The sequence below is a fragment of the Neocloeon triangulifer genome, unplaced genomic scaffold, assembly GCF_031216515.1.
Source record: "Neocloeon triangulifer isolate White Clay Creek 2 clone unplaced genomic scaffold, ASM3121651v1 ptg000008l, whole genome shotgun sequence".
Taxonomy (NCBI): Eukaryota; Metazoa; Arthropoda; class Insecta; order Ephemeroptera; family Baetidae; genus Neocloeon; species Neocloeon triangulifer.
The window spans coordinates 2927018-2941523 of NW_026775550.1; the positions used below are offsets into that span (position 1 = coordinate 2927018).

The window sequence follows — 14506 nt, forward strand, 5'->3', positions numbered from 1 at the left end:
TTGCTTGGCTCACTTTTGCCGCAGCATCCAACTAGCACAAATTTTTTATTTTATGTCAATAAAAAGGCAATAATATTGCTCTCCGGCTGCTTTTATAGTTTAACACGCTTTCTCAGCGTCCATTAATAAAACCAAAATAAAGATAATCGGTGTCTGATCCGGCGAATATATAGTTTTCATTTCAAAATTTATTACAGCGCCACAAATGCATTAAAGAGAAAGAAGATAGCCAGAAAACCTCGGCGGGGTTGTGGTCCAGCTAAACGAAATTATTTAATTCCATTCTCAGGCGTTTATAAGTTATCATTTTACGGAATGAGAAAATGGAACATCATGCACCGCGCCACGGGTGAGCGGCGGCCGAGATAAATGGGGATGGTGAATGGTCTGCGTTCATTAATTATCTTCTTGCTACAGAGATGGGTTAAATTTAAACCCGTGAGCATCATCGCACAACACTTTAATTAATAAAATTCGTCCAACTTTATTATGTTTGACTTTTTTTTAACGATAAGATTCTTTTCTACAAAATCCTGTTATAAAAATTGCAAAATGATTTAAGATTTAAATTTATTCTGCATTAAACTGTAATCAATACTTTAAAAATAGTTATTCTGAGTTAACTGATAGAAAAATTAGTAAATAGTATAGTTTATTTTTATTTAGATAAGTAAAGCGTTGTTATTTGGGATAGCTAAAAAATATTTAAATCAAAATATTTCCGATTATGAGATTTACAGAAAAATGTGCGATTTTCTTGAAATATTTATTAATTTTGAATTAATTTAGTTTATAAAATTCCTCCACGCAAAAAGTCTTAATCCCAGTCCATAAAATTGTCCTGCCCAACCGGGCTAATAACTGGAACTAGTACCAATTTTATTGATAAAACGAGAATAATATTCTATCTAATTGAATGAAATATACATTTTTTATTTTGAATTTAATATTCACTTGAATTTACTTGAAAATTTGAAATAATTATCCAATGGAAAGGTGTTTTGGCTTTGCGGGTTGCATTCATCAGATATACGGTGACATATTTATATATTTATTTAATTATTTTTTTGTAAATTAATCTCAAGATTTGCCCAGATGAAAAATTTCAAAATTTAGTTTTTAAATAACATTAAAAAAATCACGTGAGCAACATGGCAACAGTGGAATCCACCAACTGTTGGCATTTTACCTGAAAATGCAGGTAAAAAGAGTGACGCACAATGATAATGGGAAAGGATGACCTGCGCTGCCGCTTGGTTGGTTTCACGGAAAACAAGAATTTTCAGCCCCGCAAGGATCGTTTTGTGTCTCTTTCCACCTCCCCCTTTGCTGTGGCCGGACAAAAAGCTGAAAAATGTCGCGTTTCTGTCTCGCGAGAGATAAAAACTGGCGGAATAATAATTATTGCTCTTTGCAGAAATACTTGTCGTGCCAACGCCGAAATTAAATTAGCCGCGGCACACATAAAATAAGCGGTTCATTTTTCCCACGGCTCGAAGGTGATCAACCCTTGCGGCGGCGGCTCGGTGCAAAAAGCGTGCCCTTTAAAGGAAGCTTTCTTTATTTCCATTGTTCTGCGACATTAGCGGCCGCGGAATGCGGTTCCATATAATAAAAGCGGTAATAAACAAAACCTTGTCCACCATGTCCTTATTTGTGCGTAACTTATTCCGCGTCTCTCGTTGCGCGCGGAGAAAGAGAAGCGCAAGAAGAGGCTTTGCTGGAAATTAATTTTTTGCAGACCTGAGAGCGTCGCGCTGTGACCGAAATTCCCAATCGCGCGGCGCGGCCGCGACAAACGCGAAATCAAACAACACGTGTCGCTTGATCTCATCGCAGATCACTTTTTGTCGCGCGAGTCTTGAACGACTCGTGATTTTAATTCCAGGGATTTTATCGGTGATCGACGCACCACCTGTTAAGCCTTGATCTTGTCCGGCACGAACGATTTATTTGGTGTGCGTGACAGTTTTAAATTTCACGTTCAATGCTATACGAAATAATCTTTACAAGTAGTAATGAAACAGTGGCTCAGTGGAGAGATTTTACTTTAATAGCATCAGCTTATTTTTTAATATCACTGAAGAATTTTTACTGATCAAAAAAAATTCATTAAATTTAATAAAATTATTATAAAATAAAAACAGAAGAACGATTTATAGAAAGTTAATAAATAAAAATAAATAAAAAACTAGCAACTATATGAAATAGATTTTCTTTATATTATATTTTTTTAAATTTTATTTTGTAAAAGCTTTTTTTATTTTAAACCCTTCTATACTGCAATCCAGAGGTGATAATTGGAAATTATACTATTCATTTTACTCAATGGGTTGGTTTTTTTTTATTCAGGAGGTGCTAATCGCCCCTCCATAAAACTTTAAGCCAAAGACTTATTCATGAAACTTTTGAAGTCCCGCTTCAGTTCCAGCAGATTTTCTTCCCGACTGCGCGGGTGTTTGCTTTTTCAATCACGAACAACTCTATTTGAATTTTATTAGTCGGCTCATTCACGAAATTCCACCTTGCAGGTTTCCCACGCCAATTCTCCATATCGAGAATAATAAAATTTAAGGAATAAAAGAAAAAGTTGATTAAACGTATTCCGTGCTGGGGGTCACGTGATCTAAATAATGATGCGTGGCCAAATTTCTCTCTCTCGGCGAAATTACAAGGAATGAAAGCAATAAAAGCCAACTGTGCTTGAGAGTCATTCAAAAAAGAAGCCGCCATATATAGAATTTCCTATCATTTTTCTCATTATTCGTGCGAGGACAAAATGATACATCTTTTCAGGTGATGGAAAAAAATGAGAGAGATGTTCTTTGACGGCTGTCCAAATTACGGGTGCAGCAATTTCGGCTTTTTCCAGTGATAAAAAGATTTAATTAACGACGGTGAATAGATCTCGCCGCGGCTAGGCAATAAAAACGTACAAAAAGGGAGCATTCATTGTGCGGCCCAGACAAAAAGTATACATAAAATGTGTACAACTGTAAAAGTCTTGCAGCGGAGCAAAATTTCACCTGTGAGAGAGTCTAGTTTTAGATTATATATTATGCTGGACCGCGGCCGGCAAAAGTGCAATATCATCGCAGAGCAGCAGATAAGCATTTGATGTAATTAAGTAATACGGCTCGCGGAGTGAATTCCTGGAATGAATCGCGCGCAGGAGAAAAGGCGAAATACTGCACGGATTTTCTTTTCTTTGCCTGCTGAGCGCGGCTGTCACTCGGCATAGGACGCTCTGATTTTATCCTGCCAACCAGGCAAAAGGATCTGTTACACAAAACTTGTTGTCATATCAAAATGGAATCGGCGCTTTTTTTCGCCTCATCAGGGTTAACAACAGTTCCGCAGGTCATCAGAGTTTTGAGCTCTGAAAATGATTCAACCGCCTGTTTTTATTTTTTATAAACCATTTTGATCGTTTCTTGTTGCTATTATAACGCTTCACAATTCAAATCTAAATAAAAGAGCAAATTAAAAAATGTGAAGACACAGCAACACCTTTGGCAAACAAGTTGCTAAAACGCGGGGCCTCAAGAGAGGTCCACGCCGAGATAGGTTTTTTTTTTTTAATTTTTGGAGAATTAAAAGAATTCATGTTACTAAAATTAAATTTCACGTTTTAAGTCAGCTTAAGACTTTCCATAATTTCTAATGTTCCCTATATTATGTTCCCATTGCTTTTTGCCAAAAAGCACAAATAGTTTTTGTGCTATTTTTAATAATTTTTTTGTACTTACTCTTTGTTACCAACTGCACGATACATTATTTTCATATTTAATTTTGATAATTTATGATTTTAATTTTTAATGCTATTTAGTTATTTTCCACCAAAATTTACATAACAGCGCAAAGGCTATTCAAACTTAATTTTAATTATACATCATCTGTTGCAAGTCTGTTGCGTAATAGAATATAAATATTTAAAATCATTTTAAATTTTTTTTAATTTTTCAGGAGCAATAGTCACGCAGATTAACAACAATAAAAAACAATACTTCACTTAGGAATGTCAATAAAAATTTTAAAATTGTTTATAATATTATAAAAAATATGATAAAAAAGTAGCTTCTGCCAAAGAAAATAAAAATAAATTTATACTTATAAATAAATTGCTAAAATTTTTAATATTGCTCTCATTGTGCAGACTAAAGCATCACGAGACAACCAAGAATTTCCTTTTCTCCCGTAAATGCCGTGGTCGGCGCGGCATTTTACATCAATTACGTCAATCGTCAAGAACAATTAGATGCATTTGTGGAGGAAAAGAGTTGGCGAGTGACGCCGCCGCTATTTATTTCTGTTGCCCGCGCGCGTCGATTCTTTTGAGGTGAGACGCACAGACGACTTGCACATGACTTGTGTCTTGTTCTGGTTAACTTCAATAAAAAGGGGGAAAGAAATCTTGGCTGAGACTCAAAGGACACACATAATATGACTCACTTGCGTCTTGAATAAACATAGTGTGCAGACTAATTACGCTATAAATGCAAGCCTGAAGCCACTATTAGCAATTTTCTAAATTTGGAATAAAAAAAATACTAATTTCAAGAGGTCAAAATTGATGAAAAATTGCAAGCTTTGAAGTAAATTCTGGAATATTTGCGAATATTTTAAATTTTGATTTAATGACTCCTTATTGACAAAGTCAAATCAAATCTTTGCAACAATGGTTTGTTAAATTCCCTATAATTGCCAAAAATGATTTCTAATGTTGTAAAGACTTGATTTGACTGTCAATAAGGAATCCTTAAAATACCTGATGGGACTATTGGCCTTTTTTATTTAATTCTTCAAGAAAAATATAGACTATAAATAACTGAGATAATAGAAATACTTCTAAATTTTCTTGATTATTCTGCCCAATATCTTCAATTTTCATGTAAACTATATTTGTATACTTTTTAAACATAATACATTAATTTACAAATCCTGCTAAATATTTAGTTACAAATTTTCAATAATAACGATGTTAAAAAGCATAATTATAAAGAAATTATAGAGAAAATATTGAATTTTTTGAACGTGAGACTTGATAAATTTTGGAACAAAACATAAATAGATTTATAATAATTAAATTAATTCAAAAGAATTAATAATTAATTTATTCTATATCAAAATTAATATAAAATTTAAAATGAAGTCTACAATTCAATAAAAAATTATGAAGAAATTTTCTTGTGATATAGTCTGGGTCATTCAGTCAGTCTAAGGAGCTTAAGGGCCTTCATAAGACCATCATCCCATGGTAATAATGAGCACTTGTTTAATGAATGGATTTGGCACAATGCGAAATGTACGTAGGGGGCATCGGCACACACGCTTATAAAAGTATATTATGCAAAGAACACACAACGGAAAGGAACTGAAGAAACGCTCATAGGGTGCGGTTTCCATACAGAGTTGCAATAATAACAAGGCCGTCACATTAAACCCACACTGGGCCACTTTGACATCTTCTCATTTAGAAAAATGAAGAGTGCGAGGACCGGTTGCTCCTGATGCGGAAAAAAGAAAATCAAAATTATATCGCCTCGCAGATACTTACAAATCGCATCCTGATATCTTTTTTTTTCTTTGTCCAATCCCATACCCAATTCTGGCGGCCAACACAGTTCCATTCATGGAAATAAAAGTTGGTGCGCGAATCGTCCGGCCATAAATTTCAAGTTCAGCCTGTGTGAGTAAGTGTGACGTCACAGATTAAGTGCAGCACTTATATTATCCCACACGCCGGCCGGCCGGTCGCAATGATTTGTAGGCGTCGCGCAAATAAAAAATAATGACGATTCTTCCTTTGCTGCTCTCGTTTTGTTTTATCTCGCCATAGCTCCTCAATTAGGCGAGCCGATAAACGAACATTCTGCTCTGTTATATTTTTTATTAATATCGAATTTCGCATTCTTTCTAGTTTAAAAAAGTTGTCCTTTGTGGTTTGGCGTGTTTCTGGTTGTTTTCAGGGTCGAGTGTTTTTATTTTTTTATCGTAAACATGCTGGTATTATTACTGCAATTTTAATTCAAAAGACCAATTAAAAATATTTCAAAAGACCAGTTGTTATTATTAATTGAGGAGCGAGATTAAAATAAATCGCTCGATGTGCGGTCATTAAAGGAATTTCGCGTGCAAATTTGCGCACAGCCGCCGGCACCGATGATGGATACTTTTTGTATGTAAAAACCGGCAGTGGCGAAACAAAAACTGCTTTTTTAACCAGCACGGTTAGCTTTTATAATATTTCATAAAAGGAGAGCTCTGATTACCCTAAATTGAAACATAATTCAGCATGAGCCTCTTGTGTTCGTTCTGCTTTAATAATCCGCTCTGTCCATTCAGAGAGACAAGTTTCTTTCGTACGTAATTTAAATATATGGTTACCATTTTTTTTACTCAGCGCAGAGAAAATATTATTATAATGCTCACGAATCACGCACGAAAAGTCTAGCCCGGCGTTTATGAGACGGCAATTTTTTATTCAAATTAGAGTTTCTTGCTTTTATTACCCTCTCCGTTCAGACAGGTAGGCTGCAGCCTTGAACAGCGTTTTGTGATCGAGAGGAATGCGCAGGGTAAATTAGCACATGGGGGTGGTTGAGTGCAAGAAGTGTTTGTTGAAAGTTTCTTTGTTCGGGAGAGGCAGGGAGAAAACGTGCTGGCTTGACTTGTTTTCACCTCAGAAAAAAACCCACCTGAACTCTAAAAAAATAAAATAAATTTTCAAATTTGAACCTCATATTTGTGTAGAATTGTAAGCAAATTAAAAATTAAAAATATTTTAATATTAATTCAGAAGTAAGTCTAATTTTTTTGTTTCATTTGTTTCAGTGTAGCAATTAGTGCCTTTCAACTAATTCAGTCTTTGAAATAATCACTCGAAAACTGAAAAATTTAAATTCAATCTTCAAAATTTTATTTGAATACATAGAAATAAAATTTAATGTCAATATTCAGATGATTTTTTTTTTAATTAGGTGAATTCATAAAAGTGTGGATACGGCATTTTTTTTTTGTTTGATCAGCGAACTCTGCCATAAATTACAAATTTTTTTCTGTGCAATTAAAAATCAGGATGACTCGATGTTATTGACGATCGGCGATAATTACAGTGTGTTAATCAGACTTGACTTACAAGAACCAGAGAACCACGGGGTTATTCCGTCCCACTTGGTGGCGGCGGCCAAAGTGGCGAGGCGTGCGAGGGCGAGCAGCAGGCACAGCGAGGGCCCCATCATCACATATCACACCTTGAACACCCACACACGGCCGAGAGGCGCACACCTCTGCTCCGAGTCCGAATGCACGACTGGCCCCGCCGACCGAGATCAGAAGAGAAGAAGCAGCGAGTCCTCTCGGCGGAGGCTGCCGCCGCGCAAGGGGAGAGGGGGGTCGGCCAGGTTTGGCCCCCAGGTACACTCGCACACTGCAAGCGCCCCAACCAACACAAAAAAACGACCTTTTACGCTCTTTCACAGGTTTTACCTGAAAATTTCCGCCGCTGCTACCTGTGTATTTCAACCAGTTTTGACCAACCTCAAATTCAATTTGTTTTTCTGAATTTTCAAATTACTTTAGGATGAAAATTTGACAGTTAAGAATTAAAATATTGAAAAGAGCACAATTTTCATTATGCTGGAATCATAAGTTAATTGCTAAAACAGTAAATAATAAATATAAATTTATTTAATTTAAAAAGTTTTTGTTAGTATTAATTTATTATTTATTCTTTAATAATTTAAAATTTTTAATGGTGATTTGAATTTAAAATCGGCTTTTCCTTGATGGGTTTTTGTGAGTTGTTTATTGTTTCAGAAAAAACAATATCCTGCTCTACGTGTTTCGGCTGCGGGCTGCAGCCATAATTCATGAGCTGCGAAAACATGTTGACAAAAATTAGTACAAAAATAAATCTTTTTTTAAAAATTATTTATTTTTGTACTAATTTTAGTCAAAATGTTTTCGCAGCTCATGAATTATGGCTGCAGCCCGCAGCCGAAACATGTAGAGCAGGATTTTGTTTTTTTCTGAAACAATAAACAACTCACAAAAACCCATCGAGGAAAAGCCGATTTTAAATTCAAATCACCATGAATCAACCCTCGATCGTGAAATTCTACCACATAATATTTTTAAATTTAATTTTATTTTATTAAATCAAGTAATCAGCAAAATGTTTTTCTTAATGTACACCATTTGCCAACTTTAATAATGTTTTAATAAATTTAGTAATACAAAACGATTTACAAAATATTATAAATTCTATCTTGCAATTTGACTTAACATTCCAGAATTGTATGAAAATATAATTCCACTCCGAAATGCTTTGACTATATTAAGTATGAAAAATAGATCGATTGCAAAAATGTCAGAATTATTATTTAATTTATTAAGATCAAAGTGCAAGTTTTTCAGCACATTTTTTAATTATCCTATTTCAAAGTCAAGAGCCCGAGGACTTAGTGATTAAGGCTGCACAGTAATTACAGAACCAAATGAGTCTTCTGATAAGTACATTTGAGTCCATCAACTTCTCTTCGGCCGCCGCGGGATAACACGCCGCGTTACACAATTTAGAGCTCGACTTCTCTCTCGGTGGTTTTTGTTGAGCATCTCTTTCTCTCTCTCACACAAGGCTCGACGTACTTTTCTCAAGCATTAGACCTGCCCCAAGATGCGATCAGAATGACAAGTAACAGAACTTGAGCCTCATCTCTCTCGCTCTGAGATGGCAACCAGAATTAAGCCGCTCTCTTATATTCCAACTCAAAAGCAGCCTAATCCCATTTTGGAAAAAAAAAGTAAAGCGTATGGAGACAAATAATAATTCCCTCGTGAGCAAGAGCACGCGTTCCTATATTAAATTTAGCCCAAAAGAGATTTGTGTGGAAAGAGTAAACATTCGTGTCGTTCGAAATCCCTTTTGACACGCATTATTAAGGTGCTTGTTAAACCACAACTCTCTGGAAAACGAGCTGGGACAAAGTGGTAGACAAAAAAATTGAGATCAAATGCACAGATTTGTTAAGTTAATTGACCTGAATTTATCACTTAATTAAAAAAAATCGAAACAATCATTAAATATTGGAAAAATTAAAAATTTGATATTGAATTTTTTTTTCTGAATTACTGGTTGTGTGCCCTAGAAATAAATATTAAAAATGGTAATATTGATGGAACCAAAGAAATGTATAATATTGAATTTATGGATGAAGAGGTTTTGGGGCAGAGAATGCCCAGTGATGGCAGTGATACATTAATAAACATGATTTTAAAAACTATATAAAAATTATGTTTTGAATATGAGTAATATGAATTTATTATAATGAACAGTCCTAATTCTAATCCATTTAATTACGCATACGTCGGAAAACTTGCATTATATGACTGAGAAGTCAATCTATATTAAATATAAATTTTTAATATTAGTGCAATACTGGTGCAATACAGTATGAAAAAACAGTGCTGCAATTTAAATGTCAATTTCTTTGAAAGTAAAAAATAAAAAAATAGATATATTAGGAAAATAAATTATAAAATAGCAATAAAATATTTATATTTGGTATTGTAAACAAAATTATTAAAATAATTTGTTAATAGTTTTAATATTTTAAACCCTTTCTTCCTTTTTCCAAATTGAAAATTTTGTATTGACCGAGAAGAATAAATAATAATAATACTTTTTTACAGCGTGTTTACTTACAATCATATTTTATGTTGCTTTGCTCTTTTTTTTCTATAATTTGAAATAGGTCATATGTTTGAAAAATAGCCCTTTTACAATTAATTTCGTAGTAAAAACAAACCCCCTTGGCCACTTTAATTAAAAAAAAACTTCAGAAAAACACTTTTTTTTTCTTAAATTTTCCCAGCGAGTTTAGAGTTCAGCCCTGCAAATGCAACACGTCATTGACGACTCGGATTATAAAGTGAACCGAAGAAGAAAGGAACAATTAAAGGGGTAAGAGCATTGTGCGTTTGTATTCAAATTAGTGCCGAAAAGCCGGCGCTGCAGCTTTTTAATGCGAGAGCGTCTCTCTCTCGAGACGTTTGTACTCTCGCATTGTGCTGGACCGCGGCGAGGATGTTGCGTGAGAGAGGGAAGAACAAAAAGAACTGAAGAATGTCACCGCGGGCTGCACATACATAAAACTCTTGAGGATATAAATTTTAAGAGGGAGCCGCCTGTCGAAAAATGAAGATCCTCTCTTTTGTTTGCTCTGCGCCTCTCACAAGTCAGTGCAGGTCTCGCACCGAAACGAATGCGAGATCCTCTCGAATCGCCGCAATAAATCAAAAAGGCAAATAAATCCAATTAAACTAGCCTGCCGGCTTAAGTCTGCGATAAATCAAACTGCTTTATTGTCGGATTTTTGATTAGTCGTGAGAGTGAAGAATCAATATTCGTGCCAGATCACTCCATATTTGGACAATATTTTAATGGCCAAGCACAACAGGTGCGTGACATGACGTCACTTCAATAAGGTTGGGTTTATAAATAAGGAACAAGCTGTTTTCCGTTTGTACAAATTATTATATTCGCTCACGCTAAATCCAGTGGCACTAAATGCGTGGAGGAATTCTGAATTAAAAGAGAGAAAAACAAAAAAGGAAGCCTGTTCCTAAAAATTTAATATTTGCACATGAATTGGAAATTTAATTTTTGTAATAAATTTGAAAGAGGAAATTATTTTTTTCAGAAAATTTGGTGTTTTTAGCTGAAAATTGTTTACTTTACAGTGATTTCAAATGTGTGTTCTTTTCATATGTTTTGAATCTTAAAATAGTTAATTTCAGGTGAAAATAGGGATTGTTTTTATTGTTCTATATTGTATTTTATTCCTCTTTTTTTTTTAAATTGCCTACAGTGGTACGTACAGCAGTATTTGTCTTGTTTTTTTTTTAATTTCTAGTTTATTGCCATAATAATCATCACAAAAAGTTTTTTATAGAGGAATTTCACCAGGGCTGATCAGATTAATATTTGTTTAATTGAACTAATTTAAGCTTTTTGAGCATTAAATAATTATATTACTTTTCTGTAAAGCAATGAACGACTCAATAATCCTTGAGGAGAGCCGAATTTTAATTAAAATGATTTAAAATTTTATTATAAAAATTTAATAACCTTTGTCACCACGTCTATATTAATTTCTATTTTTCTTTAATTTTTTGGATTAAATTAATTTAAAGGTGCTAACAAGAATAGTGTGAAAAGTGTGCGAGCATATAATGTCAAGGAGGCGTCGTCTCCGTCTGTCTGCTCGGTTTGACCTTTCGAAGGTTCTGCCGGCTCAACCTCGTCTCTTAATTATTGCGCGCCGCGGTTATAGTGAGTCAGTCAGTCTTTTTCTCTCTTTATGTGTGGCGCCAAAGCACGATTTTAGTGCCGCGTGTGTATCCCGATCGGACACACGGTATGGCCGCTTGGCTTTTATTCAGATTTATCTTTTCTTCCAGCTGCACCCACGCTGGGCACAATCTCGTCAATTTCGCCTCACTCGCTGCTCGATCTGTAATGCAAGGCAGCAACAAAAGTCTCCGTTTGCAAGACGAGAACGCCGCGCCCACGGCATCAAACGCGTGTAAAGTAAAGACTGCTGGTGATTTTTGCAAATTTAGTAAAATTTTAACAAAAGTATTTAATATTAACTTAAAATAAAATTTTTAATTTGTTTTTAAATATCATTTAAATAAATTTTTGATATTAATTATTAAAAATAATAAATTTAAATAATTATTTATTATATTTTATTTTATTAAAAATTTTTATTTGATTTTAAATTTATGTTCAATAATTATTTCTATAAAATAAAATAATCATTATATGTAATTAATCTAATGAAATATAAATCATCAGAAATGATCTAAGCCCTTGTGAAATAAGGTTTTATCAAAATAAAATAAAGTTATCTTATCTGGCATTCGGTGCTCTATCCAGAATAGCATATTTTAATGTAAGCTTGATATTTGAAATATTGTATTGTTATTTATTGTATACATAAATTTCAATGAACATTTTAGGACTATTTTGTCTTCCCTGGAAATCAACACCATATATATGTTTACGCTATAAATTTCATGTACGGACAATTCATTTTAATCTCCCACTTATTCGAACATCGGGGTTTTGTCCTCTTTCTCAAATTTTATGTATGCATAAACTATGTAATAACTTTAATGTTCAAAATTAACAAAATAGGCCTTTCCAGGCAAGTAGTTGAATGTCTACGTACAAAGATTTAAAATATTTTAAGAACTGTCACATTTTATTTGGTTTTTTATAAAATCTGTTCTTGTAAAATAATTGCAACAGAGTTCATCACAGATTTGAAATTTATTACCTGATAATTATTGTCGGCCAATCAACACCTTTGCGAAACAGCACTTAAAAATTTATGGTGCCCTCAACGCAGAACGAGTCTCTCCAAATAAATTTAATTCTGATTATATGCATGTGATAAAAGACGGCCACTGTGTTACCAGCTGAAATCTCGACCTGTCACCGGTTGAGTTCACCAAGTCATATGTTTTTCGGTTCTTACATCTTTCAAAGGATGAGAATAAATCAAGGTGCAAATTGAAATGCAAATTGCCGCAGGATAATAAATAATCGCTTCTCGGCAACAGGCGCGCGCTTAGTAGCAGAGAAAAATTAAATTTATCTCCGCAAAAGTATTTTGCCATTTTTGGGCAAAGATCCGCACAGTTTTCCTTTAAAAAATTCCCTACGACTCGGAATGTGCGCCTCTTGTAGCAATTAATATAAATGTCTACAAAGAGTAATCGCCCGATTTATTATAATTATCTGTGCGTGTTTTGAGGTTTTGCTCGTTCTGTTGATGTGTCCGGACTGCAAAAAGTATATGTTTTGGTCAGCGCGAGTGTGTGCGGTGAAACTCCTACGCACCCTCTCGCAAAAGTGCGAGACTTTTTATTTTGGCACGGTTTAATAACCTCCTAGGGGCCATTTAGGTTTCCTTATGCATGTGGCCCACGTGGCTTCTGATTTCCAAACAGAGATCGCTTGACCATTCGTTGTCAGGCCATACGAAACGCGCACCTATATGGATTCGAGGAAATAAAAAAAGTGTCCACCAAAATGTGGGATGATTAAATCTGATTACGTACAGAAAACCTTTCTTTAAGGGTCTCATAAATTTTAAATTAAACCCGCAGATAAAACTTTCGAAAAGTTATAAAAATTCGGCTCATTTTATATAATTTTTTTGGTTCTTTGCAAAAAAAAAATGTTGAGGGGAAGTAAAAGTTTAAAGTTAACAGGCGCAAAGGAAAAGTGCGTCCTATATTAAGACCCGAGAGCAGTCCCTGCTGGCGGCTCTTCACAAGAAAGGTAATTGCCTTAATACATAATGGAACTCCATTTAAGGCACTAATTTCAGGTTGAAAAGCAGCAACTGCTTTTATTTCTCTGGCGGGCGGCCTTTTTAAAAGCAATATTTGCAACAATCGCATTTGCAGCGCCGCACGCGTCCCACAATTTCTCCTCCCAAAGTAGTCCAGCGAAGAATTTTTTTGCTCATGTCCATCGCTTGTACATTTTCCGCTTAATAGCTCAATTAATTTTATCTCAATTAATTATCACACAAGATGGAAAGGCGTGTCACGCACATTACGTTTTCTCATTTTTGTATTAATTTTACAATATTGAAGAACAAAAACTGGACTAAACCTTTCACATTTATAATTTACAAACCCATTCAAGAGTGAAGATTTGAGAAGAAAAATGTACTATGGAACTTTTTATTAAAGGAAAATCTGGTAAATTTTAGTCATAATTACCTCCAATTAAATTAATTTTTTTCTCCTCATATAATATTGTATATTTTTTATAACATTAAATATTTTTTGCTTTTAATGTGTGTGACGGTCAACTTCCATTTAGGAGTTTCAGCAGCACCCTATAAGGATCCACGCCCAAACCCGATTTCAATAATTACTTTTGCTCTCGGAGAGTGCTCGGGCCTATTAAGGTAAAAAAGTGGCGCGGATTGAATCAGCCGGCTTCGGAGAATCGCTTCCCCGTACAAAGCAGAAAGGGTACTCACGTTTGCATTCGTGGGCGTTGGAGGAAGAGGCCCTGGCCCAGGGCAGGTCATTGTAGAAGGGCAGACATTCGTTGCAGTCGGGACCTGCTGTGTTGTGCTGGCAAATGCACACGCGCCTCTGTGCGCCGTCCGAGCTGGTCGAAATGTCACATTCTGAAGCGTGGCCGTTGCACTTGCACCTGAAATTTAAATTTGAAAATAATTTAAAAAAGAATGTTGAATTGAATGGTAACACTCTAGGTGGATTTCATGAAAGATTGAAACTGGGCGAACCTCGTTGCAAAGAAAAAATGAAAAAATTAAGGACAACTGACCCCAAAGGCAACCTGCGGTCTGCTGGTACTTTTAAACCTAGGGTCCCAACTAAAACTAAGTGGGAGGAATAAATAAAAATTAAAAATAAAATGGGAGAATTTAATTTTAAAAAAACAAAA

General features: G+C 34.7%; 1 protein-coding gene across 2 annotated transcripts in view; it reads right to left on the minus strand.

Annotated features, from left to right (window-relative positions):
• LOC132194697 (laminin subunit gamma-1) overlaps positions 1-14506 on the minus strand; it is a 37416-nt gene that overhangs the window by 6448 nt on the left and 16462 nt on the right. Inside the window, exon 6 of one of the 2 annotated variants that reach the window (XM_059616140.1) lies at positions 14073-14251. In XM_059616140.1, the coding sequence (XP_059472123.1) occupies positions 14073-14251 (179 nt within the window). Of the gene's footprint in view, positions 1-7138; positions 7308-14072; positions 14252-14506 lie in introns of those variants that run through there. The other variant, XM_059616141.1, reaches the window with a different exon arrangement.